At 50.3% G+C, this 13,017-nt stretch overlaps 1 protein-coding gene across 5 annotated transcripts in view; it reads left to right on the forward strand.

Moving 5' to 3' along the window:
* Positions 1 to 13,017, forward strand: part of KCNQ5 (potassium voltage-gated channel subfamily Q member 5) — a 272,790-nt gene that overhangs the window by 228,907 nt on the left and 30,866 nt on the right. For all 5 annotated transcript variants that reach the window (XM_054393509.1, XM_054393477.1, XM_054393501.1 and 2 more), the window contains exons 6-7: positions 3,617 to 3,727; positions 7,073 to 7,168. In XM_054393509.1, coding sequence (XP_054249484.1) covers positions 3,617 to 3,727; positions 7,073 to 7,168 — 207 coding nt within the window. The remainder of the gene's footprint in view (positions 1 to 3,616; positions 3,728 to 7,072; positions 7,169 to 13,017) is intronic.

The raw sequence follows: 13,017 nt of genomic DNA on the forward strand, positions 1-13,017 counted from the left end.
CGTTCTGGGACACTTCTCACATTGTCATGGTCTCATGCCCAGTAGCTTTCCACACCCTCTTCAGTTATCTTAACCTGAGAATTAGGCTAGGCAGGACCTGGCCAGTGGGGCAGTCGTTCCCTTGCAGCACTCACAGAGACGTGGAGGAGGATTATTCCTGCACTTGACCCTGAAGTTGTCTGGAAAAAAAAATATTTCCTCAGTTGTGTGATGAGAGGAATGTGAAATGAAGCTCCAACTCATTTGTGGAGCGTTGAGTAAGATGATAACAGCACAGTGCTGACACCTATACCCCCATGGAAAGACCATGCTGAGATAAAACAGCTCCCAGTGAGCAGCAACAAGCTGCTGATACTCTTAATCATAGCCTGATAGCATTAAGTCCTCAGGACCTAAAAGAATGGGGATGGAGGTGAGAGTTTTAATATAGCCTTGTTGTTTTCTTTGGAGAAATTCCAGAGGTGCAGTCTGTGTGGCTCCTGGCATTGGATTGCTCCCAGATGTCAGATCCCAAAGGTTCAGGTTTATCTTTGCCTCCTTTGGAAGGCAGTTTGGTGTCAGTGTCATTAATATGCAGATGACACCTAGTTGCTTTTCCTTCCTGTCAGCCTAGGCTGGAGATATCTCTGTACTTTCCAGTGTCTGGCAGAGATAGGGAGCTAGAGAGGAGCCAAGAAACTGGGCTGGTTCCAGAGCTTCAAACTGCTTTGCAATGAGTGGCCTGGAAACGAATTTTGAGGAACTTTTATGCAGTGATTCATTTGTTCAAGTGCTTCAGGTTACTCTTGGGGTCTTCATAGCCTCAAGATGGTTTGCACTTGCCCTCTGGGAATACCTGGGAATACCTTCTCCAGCAAGCAAAGGAAAACCCAACCAAGCCTCCCTGCCAAGCCAAGAGCATGGATGCATCAGCTCACCTCTGCCAGGAAAGAAGGAGCTGCATCCCCAGCTCCCTTCCTCCCTATTGCTCAGTCCCAGCTCCTGCTGCCTTCTGCAGACTCTGGAGCTTGGTAGGAACCTCCATGAGCTACCACAACTCACCAAAGCAGCAGAAACAAGCAACACAGAGCTGTGGGCAATTCTCTGTGCCTTCCTGGGTTGCCTTGGCACTCCCAAGGGTCCAGCAAAAGCCGGGAAGAGGGGATGGGGCAGGGAATTAAGGAGGAGCAGGGAAGGAGAGCAGGAGCTGATAAACAGCCAAGGTGGTGTGACTGTGAGCAGGCTAGCGTTTCAAAACCTGAGACCTGACAACCACTTGAAATTTCAGCTGCAGCCTGGGTGCAGCTCGCTCTCTTTGAGTCATTGTGGCTCTCTCCGGGTGAAGGACACCCCGCAGCTCGTCCTCAACAATGGGAGCAATTAAAAGCACCGTTTGCTATCTAGCAACCCTAAAGAGTTGAGATCTAATTACTTCCGAAAGTCTTTCCTTCTTTTGTCCTGTGCTGACCCCCCTGGCATTAAATGGAATTGCTTTGGCCACCGTTGCCTGGGGATGAACTTGAGGAAGCTGGGAGCAGAATGATGTCTCTAGAAGGCATTTTCCTGAAGAGTTCAGCCCTGCCAGAACGTTTGCTAAGCTTCAACTTGCCCACATTTGGTATAGGATGAAAAAAATCATTCCCTGTGCCCATGTTGTCGACTAATAACAGGCTGTGGAGTCCTTGGCACTCAGCCTACTGCTGCCTGTCTCTGTCCCTTCTCACGGTGTGCCCTCGCCCTGCATGTGCCCGGCAGCCTCCCGCCCGGCCCTGGAAGTCCTGCCCTGCCCACACCTCCTCCAGCTGCCCTGCACCAGCCTGCCAGCTGCAGCCAAACCACCCAAGAAGGAAGCAGGCAGGCACGGTTTTCTCCTGCCCATCCATCCAGTCCCCCAGTTTGGCACTGTCAGGCTTACCAGGCCAGGATTGGCCTGGAGGACATGGAGCCCAGGCAGGGAGGACACTCAGGCAGGGAGGATGCTCAGGCATGCACAGACACCAAGCCATCAGCTTTTGTCTTGGAGATGCACTCAGAGAGCCACAACCAGTCACCATCATCCCAGGGATGCCTGCATGTGTGCTGCATTTCTACATGGCCTGCAGTCAAGGAGTTCCCTGGGGAGAGCCCTCCCACATGTAGCAACCTCTGCCACCAGCTGCACTGGGCTGCAGCAAGAGAAGTGTGGCCAGCAGGGCCAGGGAGGGGATTCTCCCCCTCTGCTCCACTCTGCTGAGACCACACCTGGAGCTCTGTGTCCAGTGCTGGAGCCTCTGTTCCAGGAAGGATCTGGAGGTGCTGGAAGGTGTCCAGAGAAGGGCCACAAGGATGATCAGAGGGCTGGAGCTGCTCTGCTCTGGAGACAGACTGAGAGAGTTGGGGTTGTGCAGTCTGGAGAGGAGAAGGCTCTGAGGAGACCTTCTGGTGGCCTTCCAGGATCTGAAGGGGACTCCAAGAAAGCTGGGGAGGGACTTTTGAGGGTGTCAGGCGGTGACAGGACTATCACCCAAGCTAGAGGAGGGGAGGTTTAGATTGGATGTTAGGAAGAAGTTGTTCCCTGTGAGGGTGGTGAGACATGGCAGAGGTTGCCCAGGGAGGTGGTGGAAGCCTCATCCCTGGAGGTTTTTGCAGCCAGGCTGGATGTGGCTGTGAGCAACCTGCTGTGGTGTGAGGTGTCCCTGCCCTGGCAGGGGGTTGGAACTGGATGAGCCTTGAGGTCCCTTCCAGCCCTGACAATTCTGTGGGTGTTGACCACAGTACAGCTTGTGGAACATCTGCCTGCTGAGCCTGCTTACCTTCACCACATGATTACAGATGCCCTCTCCTTTCTCTCTGGCTTCTCTCCATCTAGGTCTGACATAACATTGCCCAACAGCCTGAGGTATCTCTTCACTGCTGTGAAGCAGTCCTTGGGTCATGACTGGCAGGAGGCATATCTGAGCCTGTCCTAACGAGGGGGAGAGTGCCAGAAAGTTCTTAAAGTTCTTTCCACTTTTTGGTTTGAGTTTTTTGTGTGTTTCAGAAGATAACTTTCACTTCAAATTGCACTGCAAGCACAGCTGCTTCTTGCTGTTCCTTTGGCTTTACATCATCTGTGAGCCACAGCTGCCTCCCTGCTGGACTTTTCCAAGAAGCTCTCTGTGTAATCCATATTTGTGGAGTTGTGCTCTGTTTGTGTTCTATTTCCCTGCAGAACACAGGTGAAATCCTTCAGATCCACACAGAGGAACCACCTGTTTCTTTTTTTCCTCTCAGCTCATGCAATTTCCCAGCATTTGCCTCCCCTTTGAGATGGGGGTTGGAACTGGATGATCCTCGAGATCCCTTCCAACACTAACAGTTCTATGATTCTATGATTCACATACCTTGGGGTTTATGAGTCTGATAAACTTACTCATTTCTCTAGTTTAGGCAATTTTTCTCCTGTTTGGGATGCAACTGAGTTTTATTTATTCATGAACAGGATAAAGTGTTCATAGAAAAAAAAAACAAACGCAAATATTTTCATGTGGATTTGTGTGTGTGTGTGTTGGTCTTTTAGGAGCAGCTCTCTCTGTTTGTGTCTCAATGGCTGTAAATGATCTGCAGTTAACCTCTCATTGTCTGCTGCTGAACCACGATGTTCATTGATCCCCTTTAGATCACGCTGACAACCATCGGCTACGGAGACAAAACTCCTCTGACCTGGCTTGGGAGGTTGCTGTCTGCAGGATTTGCTCTGCTGGGCATCTCTTTCTTTGCACTGCCTGCTGTGAGTATGCCTCTAAAACCGGGGCAGGAAGGGGAAAGAAACTCCTCTAGCTCCTACCTCTGTTAGGACAGAAAAAGCTGGAGGAAGGTCTCTCTGCATGAGGAACAACCCTTGAAGGTTTTCCCTTTCTGACACTGGAGAATTGCTGCCCAAAATCCAAAGGGAAGGTGCAGAGAGGCAGGAAACTGCTGGAGAGAGGCTAATAGAGGGTGGTGAGGATGCTGATGGGACTGGAGCATCTCTCTTACAAGCAGAGGCTGGGAGCACTGGGGCTGTTTAGTCTGGAGAAGACTGAGAGGGGATCTGATCAATGCTGATCAATATCTAAAGGGTGGGGGTGCAGAGGATGGGGCTGGGCTCGTTTCAGCGGTGCCTGGTGGTAGGGCAAGGGGTGGTGGGCACAAACCAAAGCAGAGGAGGTTTCACTTCAACATAAGGTAAAAACTCTTTACTTTGATGGTGCTGGAGCCCTGAGCCAGGCTGCCCAGAGAGATTGTGGAGCCAACTTCTCTGCAGGCTTTTCAAACCTGCCTGAACATATTCTTGTGTGCTACCTCCTCTAGGTGACCCTGCTGTGGCAGGGAGCTTGGGCTAGATAAGATGCAGAGGGCACTTCAAACCCCCAGTGTTCTGTGATTCTGTCATTTGGTGCCATTGCTTGAAGTTTGGAGAGTTTTCTTGGGAAATAACTGGAAAAGAATCCTAAAGTTAGGTAGCCTACTGTTTTATAATGTGGAAATTCCTTTCTTTTGTTATGAATTGTGGCTTGTATAGCACTGCTTTTATTTCAGGTGGAAACCAACCAACCAAATAACCAACCAAATAAATACATAAAATAAAAACCCACTGAGATGTTTTCCTGCATCCAATTCTATTAAAAAAAAAAAAAAAAAACAAAGAAAGAAAAAAAAAAGAAGTGAGGTATTTCCAGTATGGTTCAGGCATAGTAGAAGGCATTAAATCAACCAAAATTTCCTCTCCTCTAATGTAAAAATGGAACTGCCATTCTCTGTGGGTGATTGCAATGAAGTTTATTTGTGTTGCTTTTATCAGCATTCAAGAGACTTTAATGGCAATGGGAGTCACTTAATGACTAAAATGTAGTGTGGGCTCAGAAAGAAATTTTCATGAGTGGATTTCCTTTGTGCTTTAGCTTAGCATGGAGCAAGCATCAAATCAGAGTTGACTTCTGTGGTTTGTTGCATTGCATCCACTCCACATGTGCAGAACATCAATGCAGTGATTGCCTCGAGATCACTGTGGCACACAGATGTTAGAATTAGACATTGGTTTTCATTTGTTTTGCTGGAGCAGCTCTGCTAGGAGGACAGGCTGAGGGAGCTGGGAGTGTTCAGCCTGGAGAAGAGAAGGCTGCAGGGACACCTAAGAGCAGCCTGCCAGGACCTGAAGGGGCTCCAAGAAGGCTGCAGAGAGACTGTTTGCAAAGGGCTGCAGGGACAGGAGCAGGGACAATGGCTTCAAAGGAGAGCAGAGCAGCTTGAGATTGGATGTGAGGAAGAAGTTGTGCAGCAGGAGGGTGGTGGAACACTGGCACAGGTTGCTGATGGAGGTGGTTGAGGCTCCATCCCTGGAGATCTTGCAGGTGAGGCTGGAGAGGGCTGTGGGCAAGCTGCTCTAGTTGGGGATGTGCCTGCTGAGTGCAGAGTGGTTGGACTGGATGAGATGTGGAGGTCCCTTCCAACCCAGACCATTCTGTGACTGTGTGATACAGATCAATGAATGTAGTTAGAATAGTCCCTAATTTCCAACAATTCTAAAAAAAATTCCACTCCCTTACAACACAAAAACCCACACACCATTACCAAGAGAAACAAATATCGTACCCACCATTCTATTACCAACAATCAAATACCCCACTATATTATTCCTGTAGAGAGTTAGTTTCAGCAGTTACTCATCCCTACCCTTCCCCCCCCCCCCCCCTCCGCAACCCCCCTTCCCCCCCCCGCCCCCACCCCCCACCCTCCTCTCCTCTTCCAAAGACCCACTCACGCCCACCCCTCATTCTTTACCCCCCTCCCTGTCTACTTCTCCTATTTCTTTTCACTCCATTTTTCCCCTTCTCCTCCCCAACCCCCCTCCCCCCCCCCCCCCCCGCCCCCCCTCCCGAACCCATCCCCACCCCCCCCCCCCCCCCCCCCCCCCCCCCCCCCCCCCCCCCCCCCCCCCCCCCCCCCCCCCACCTCCCCCCCCCCCCCCCCCACCCCCCCCCCTCCCCCCCCCCCCCCCCCACTACCACACCCCCTTTCTTATAGATCACATGAACAGGGACTGGGGCTGGTTAGTGTGAAAGAGAGGAGGCTGAGGGGAGACCTCCTGGCTGTCTGCAGCTCCCTGCAAGGAGGTTGTGGAGAGGTTGGTGCTGGTCTCTTCTGCCAGGTGATTAGTGAGAGAAGAAGAGGGCAGAGCCTCAAGCTGCCCCTGGGGAGGTTTAGAGTGGCCCTTAGGCAGCAGAGTGGTCAGGGCTTGGAATGTGCTGGGCAGGGAGGTGGTGGAGTGCCCAAGGCTGGCTGTGTTTGAAGGTGGTTTGGCTGTGGTGCTTGGGGCTGTGGTTTAGGGGTGCCCCTTGCAGAGTAGGGTTCATGGTTGGGCTTGGGGCTCCTGAGGGGCTTCTCCAGCCTGAATGTTGCTGTGATTCTGTGAAGGCATTTTGCAGGAGTTATAAAAGGCACAGCAGATCTGGACTGGGAGGGCCATGTATAGATCTGGAATATCCAACACGTGGTCACTTCATCCCTCCTGGCTTTAGTTCCTCCGAATGTTCCTGCTTCATTCCATGTATATATCTATCTATCTCTATATCTGGTATATATATATATATATATCTCCATGACCTTTAGTGCTGCAGGAACATATTGTAGCAGACACTCAAGCAGTAGCTGGGCTGAGTGATCACTGCTACACCACAGATGTTATCACTTGAGTAAGGAGTCTCCTGCTTTACCACAAAAGGAGCTCTGTTGTTGAGCCTTACCCTGTCAGGTGCTGTCACAGAACCACAGGGTGGTAGGGGTTGGAAGGCACCTGTGGAGATCATCCACCCCAACCCCTCCTTCTAAAGCAGATTTGCATGGATCAGGTTGCACAGGAATGTGTCCAGGTGGATTTTGAGTGACTGCGGAGAAGGAGACTCCACACAGCCTCTCTGGGCAGCCTGCTACAGTGCTCTGTGACCCTCAAAGCAGATTTTCTTTATGTTTAAGTGCAACCTCCTGTGTGTTACCTGCAGCAAGCATGTGGGCTACCATCTTCACTAAACCTTTGTAGCCATTCTGTGTCTTTGCTGGGAACCCCTTACCTACATCATGCTGAATTGTGTTGCAGGGCATCCTTGGCTCAGGATTTGCATTAAAAGTGCAGGAGCAGCATCGTCAGAAACACTTTGAGAAAAGGAGGAATCCAGCTGCCTGTCTGATTCAGGTGAGAAGCTAAGAGCAGGTGGTTTAAAATGCCTCCTGGAGCTAGTTTTGTTCTTTTTCAGCTTGGGAGAACCCTGGGGAAGTGATGTTTAAAGGGTTGGTTAGGCTCATGAAATGAGTTTGTCCAGTCGTTGCTGTGTGTTGCCAGAACTGTGCCTTTCCACACAGAGCTTTGGAGCCCTTCTATCCAAGCTGAAGAAACCACCTGGAGGCTATCAGTTGCATGCCCACAGTTAGTGAATCACTTGGAACAAACCAGAATTGCTCCCCAGACAACCCAGCTGACAGCACAGCACTCTTGGCTGTACTAAGCTACTTTTCATCTACTAGAGGGTTGGGAGTGTTCCAGTGAGTGACACACTTGGAGAAGCAGCACAAGGGGCAAGGGTGGGAGTTGAGGCAGAGGAAGTTCCATGGAAACAGGAGGCAGAATCTTTTTTTTCCCTGTGAGGGTGACAGAAGCCTGTTGGAGGCTGCCCAGGGGGGTCGTGGAGTTGGAGATATTCCAAGCCCATCTGGCTGTGTTCCTGTGTGAGCTGCTGTAGGTGCCCCTGCTCTGGCAGGGGGCTTGGACTGGATGAGCTCTGGAGGTCCCTTCCTACCCCTAACATTCTGTGACTCTGTAAAAATGAAAAGCATCCTGCCCCAGAGAGCTGCTTTCACTGTCAGCTAATGGCAAAAGCTGGAAATGTAGGCACCAGCAGCTCCAAAATGTCTGAGCTTGTCAGAAGTGGTTTCAGGTTCCACCACTGACATGATGATTGTGCAGATCAACAAGTCAGAAAAGAGCTAAAGTGCTGAAGGCCAGGCTGGATGGGCTTTGAGTGAAAGGTGTCCCTGCCCATGGCAGGGTTGGTGGAACCAGATGATCTTTCAGGCCCCTCCCATCCCAACCCATTCTATACTATTTTGCATGGGGAGTTTTCACAGGCTCACAGGTGTTAGGGGTTGGAAGGGACCTCTGGAGAGCTTCCAGTCCAAGCCCCCTGCCAGAGCAGGACCAGAGAATCCAGCACAGGTCACATCCACAACAGGAACACATCCAGACAGGGCTGCAAAGGCTCCACACAAGGAGACTCCACAACCTCTCTGGGCAGTCTGTACTTTCCTTTACTTAAAGTCTTAGTTAAAAATGAGAAAACCTTCCAAAGAATTCTTTTGCACCAAGTTTAATTCTACTTGATGCAGTGAAATAAAAAACAAAGAAAACAGAAAAGAAAAGGGGAAATAATCTTCTAGCCTCCCAGTTCATTTTCTTTGGACCCCAGGTTTTAGATGTCTGCCACTTATGCTGTGTTGGTTTTAATTCTGAAATAATAAATCCAGGTGAGAAAGCTGAGCCGGAACATGCTACAGTTCCATGATGAGTTCAGGGTAGATGCTAGGCTGTCTCTGAAGCATTGTTAAAGTTATTATCTGGTTTTCATTATTGCTGTTGAATGATTGTTAAATACTAAATAATTAACATTTAGCAATGATCAGAATAATTAATGTAGATAAATACAGACATCCACTCCTTCTGTACCTATTCTACTGTAGAATGACTCTCTGGAATATTATCTGTAGAGCACAGCTTATTCTAATCAGCTGGAGATGTCTGCCAATGGCACAAGGCCTGGCACAACAGGAAAGATGAGGGCAGGGAAAGGGAATCACAGGATCAGAGGGTGTTAGGGGTTGGGAGGGACCTCCAAAGATCACAGTCTCACAGGATATCAGATGTTGGAAGAGACCTCAAGAGATCATCAGGCCCAACCCCCCTGCCAGAGCAGCATCACTTAGGGGAGTCTGTGCAGGAATGCATCCAGGTGGGGTTGGAAAGGCTCCAGAGAAGGAGACTCCACAACCTCTCTGGGCAGCCTGCTCCAGGGCTCTGTCACCCTCACTGCAAAGAAGTTTCTCCTTCTGTTGAACTGAAATCTTCTATGTTCTAGTTTGAACTCATTGTTCCTTGTCCTATGACTGTGAACCACTCAAAAGAGCCTGGCCCCCTCCACTTGACACCCACCCCTCAGACATTGATAGACATTGATCAGATCCCCTCTCATCCCCTTAGTCTTCTCTTCTCAAGACTAAACAGCCCCAAGAAGTCTCTCTTCCCAGGGGAGATGCTCAAGTCCCCTAAGCATCCTCCTGCCTCTCCCTTGCACTCTCTCCAGCAGCTCTCTGTCTCTCTTCAACTGGGGAGCCCCAAACTGGACACAGGATTGCAGCTGTGGTCTCAGCAGAGCAGAGCAGAGGGGGAGCAGAACCTCCCTAGCCCTGCTGGCCACACTTTGCTTGCTGCACCCCAGGACCCCATTGGCTCTCTTGGCCACAAGAGCACATTGCTGTCCCATGCAGAGCTTGCTGCCCACCAGCACTCCAAGCTCTTTCTCCATGGAGCTGCTTTCCAGCAGGGCAGCCTCTAACCTGTCCTGGTACCTGTTATTTCTCCCCAGATGCAGGACCCTGCACTTGCCCTTATTAAACTCCATGATGTTTGCCTGCAGCCAGCTCTCAGCCTGTCCAGGTCACACTGGATGCCAGCACAGCCTGAGTGGTATCAGCCAACCCTCCCAGTTTTGTATCATCAGAACGTGCTGAGGGTACTCTCAGTGCCCTCATCCAGGTCATTGATAAAAATATTGAACAAAACTGGACCCAGTACTGATCCCTGGGGGACACCACTGGCCACAGGCCTCCAAGTTGACTCTGTGCCACTGCTGACAATCCTCTGAGCTCTGTTGTGGAGCCAGTTTGCAATCCACCTCTCTGACAGCCATCTATGGCACATCTCCTGAGCTTATCTATGAGATCATTGAGTCCAAGCCCCCTGCCAGAGCAGGATCATAGAAATGAAAATGGAAATTAACTGGAAGATGATTAGAGGGTTGAATGGTTCCCACCAAATGTCTTACTACACTAACTATAAAAATTATTCTAGAAACAATTAATCCAGTGTTAGTGACTCTAGAAAGAATGGGAAGAAGGATGAGAAAGGCAGATAAAGATTGGGAACAGAGTCAAGAGCTCCATACAAGTTCCCAGTGTGTCACTCCTGGTGGTTCATTAAAGACCTTAGATACAGAACCAGAACAGCAGGAGAAAGATCAGAAGGTAGGGGAAGGTGGATGTCACTGTGCATGGTGATGCTGCTGCTAACACAGATTGAGAGAATGGGCTGGGCTGGAAGGGACCTCCAAAGCTCATCCAGTCCAACCCCTCTGCACTCAGCAGGGACATCCCCAACTAGAGCAGCTTGCCCAGAGCCTGGTCAAGCCTGACCTTAACTGTCTCCAGGGATGGTGCCTCCACCACTAGGCAACCTGTTGCACTGTTGCACCACCTTCAGAGTAAAGAACTTCTTCACAATGTCCAACTTAAGTCTGCCCTTCTCTAGTTTCAAAACATTGTCCCTTGTCCTGTTGCTACATGCCCCTTCAAACAGTCCCTCCCCAGCCTTTCTACAGGCCTCCTTCAGGGACTGAATACACTATACAGCAACTATAGTTTGTGAATGAGAGTGGAAAATTGAAGAGAGCACAGATAACACTGGGGAAAAATAAGTCCAGGAGTGAATTTCATTTTCCTTAATGCAGGATGTATCTGAACTGGATTTCATTGTCCACTGTAGTGCCCAAGCATTTTCAGGTTGTCTGCTGTAGCTATTGCTAATGAAAGCCCCTGGAAATCAGTGTGCTCTAGCCTGGGCTGGGCAGTAGCCATTCTTTAATCACTTACTCTGGAGAGTTAGTTGGTGCTGACTCCTCTGTTGCCATAGATGTGCTGTCTGCTAGAGCCTTTGCCTGACTTACAGGCAGCCAAGGTGTTGCTATAGGCAATGAAATTGTTCCATAGGGACATACTTTTCATTTCTTTAGCTAAGAAGAAATCACAGAATTGTCAGGACTGGAAGGGACCTCAAGGCTCATACAGTTCCAACCCCCTTGCCATGGGCAGGGACACCTCACACCACAGCAGGTTGCTCACAGCCACATCCAGCCTGGCTGCAAAAACCTCCAGGGATGAGGCTTCCACCACCTCCCTGGGCAACCTGTGCCAGTGTCTCACCACCCTCATGGGGAACAACTTCTTCCTAACATCCAATCTGAATCTCCCCACTTCTAGTTTTGTTCCATTCACCCCAATCCTATCACTCCCTGACACCCTCAAAAGTCCCTTCCCAGCTTTCTTGGAGCCCCCTTCAGATCCTGGAAGGCCACAAGAAGGTCTCCTGGGAGCCTTCTCCTCTCCAGACTGCACAACCCCAACTCTCTCAGTCTGTCTCCAGAGCAGAGCAGCTCCAGCCCTCTGCTCATCCTCATGGCCCTTCTCTGGACACCTTCCAGCACCTCCAGATCTCTCCTGTGATAAGGGCTCCAGAACTGGACACAGAGCTCCAGGTGTGGTCTCAGCAGAGTGGAGCAGAGGGGCAGAATCCCCTCCCTGGCCCTGCTGGCCACTCTGGTCTAAATATTTTTTTTTACCAGAGGAGTCCAGAGAGGTAGAACTGGAACCTACAGGACATTGAGTGTGGCAAACAGAAACAGAACAAATATCTCTGGCTATAAGCCAAGCCCAAAGAACTTCAAATTAAAAATAATGCAGGGATTTTTTGCTGGCAGGAATGATCAGCTAGCAGAACAATTTGCAAAGTGACAGCTTCTCCATCTGTAGGTGTGGACTAGATCTGTTTCTGGGGGTGATGTAGGAGGAGAGCAGGGTGTTAGGATGTGAGCAGGCATACAGGAGGGACATGGAGCTGATGGAGAGGGGCCAGAGGAGGCCTTGAAAATGCTCAGGGGCTTGGAGCAGCTCTGCTAGGAGGACAGGCTGAGGGAGCTGGGGGTGTTCAGCCTGGAGAAGAGAAGGCTGCAGGGACACCTAAGAGCAGCCTGCCAGGACCTGAAGGGGCTCCAAGAAGGCTGCAGAGAGACTGTTTGCAAAGGGCTGCAGGGACAGGAGCAGGGACAATGGCTTCAAAGTAGAGCAGAGCAGCTTGAGATTGGATGTGAGGAAGAAGTTGTGCAGCAGGAGGGTGGTGGAACACTGGCACAGGTTGCCCAGGGAGGTGGTTGAGGCTCCATCCCTGGAGATCTTGCAGGTGAGGCTGGAGAGGGCTGTGGGCAAGCTGCTCTAGCTGGGGATGTCCCTGCTGAGTGCAGAGGGCTTGGGCTGGATGAGCTGTGGAGGTCCCTTCCAGCCCAGCCCATTCTGTGATTCTGTACCTGGGTGACATTTCACAGCTGCCATGCCCAGCAAGCACAGATACTCAGCTTGGACCATTTAGTGTGGCTGTGCTGACCTCAGAGAAGCTGTTCCAGTTTGTAGAACCAAGGACCTATCTCAGCACCTGCATGCAGTTACAAATCCACACAGGGCAATGCAGATTCAAGGCTGTGCTGTGGCCACTCACCCTCTGAAGCCCTTTGGTTTGTGTTTTTTAAGCATTCAGCTTTGTTGCAAGCTACAGGGAAGGGAAAGAAAAAGGCAAACCCAACTTTTCTTTTAAATGCTTTTGATCTGCTTTTCATCATCATTTCCAAAACCTGACACTTTCTTTACCTCAGCCTGCAAGTTTGTGTGGGTGTCCCCTATGGACTTGTGACAAATGAATCACTGCCATGGTGGAGGGGGGGAGGGGAGTTGAGCATTTTTCTGTGCTGAATCCTTTCTGGTTCTATCCTCAAAACCACTAATTCATATGGAACTGTGTTAAGTGTCCTGTGCCTGGCAAAGCCTTTGGTAGGTTCTTCTCTGAGTGTTTCCTTAATCAGCCTAATACAGCACATCCCAGTGCCAGCAAGATCCCTTCTCTCCATGATCACAGAATCACAGGCTCAACCAGGGTGGAAGAGACCTCCAAGA

Source organism: Indicator indicator, chromosome 2 (assembly GCF_027791375.1).
Source record: "Indicator indicator isolate 239-I01 chromosome 2, UM_Iind_1.1, whole genome shotgun sequence".
Classification (NCBI taxonomy): Eukaryota; Metazoa; Chordata; class Aves; order Piciformes; family Indicatoridae; genus Indicator; species Indicator indicator.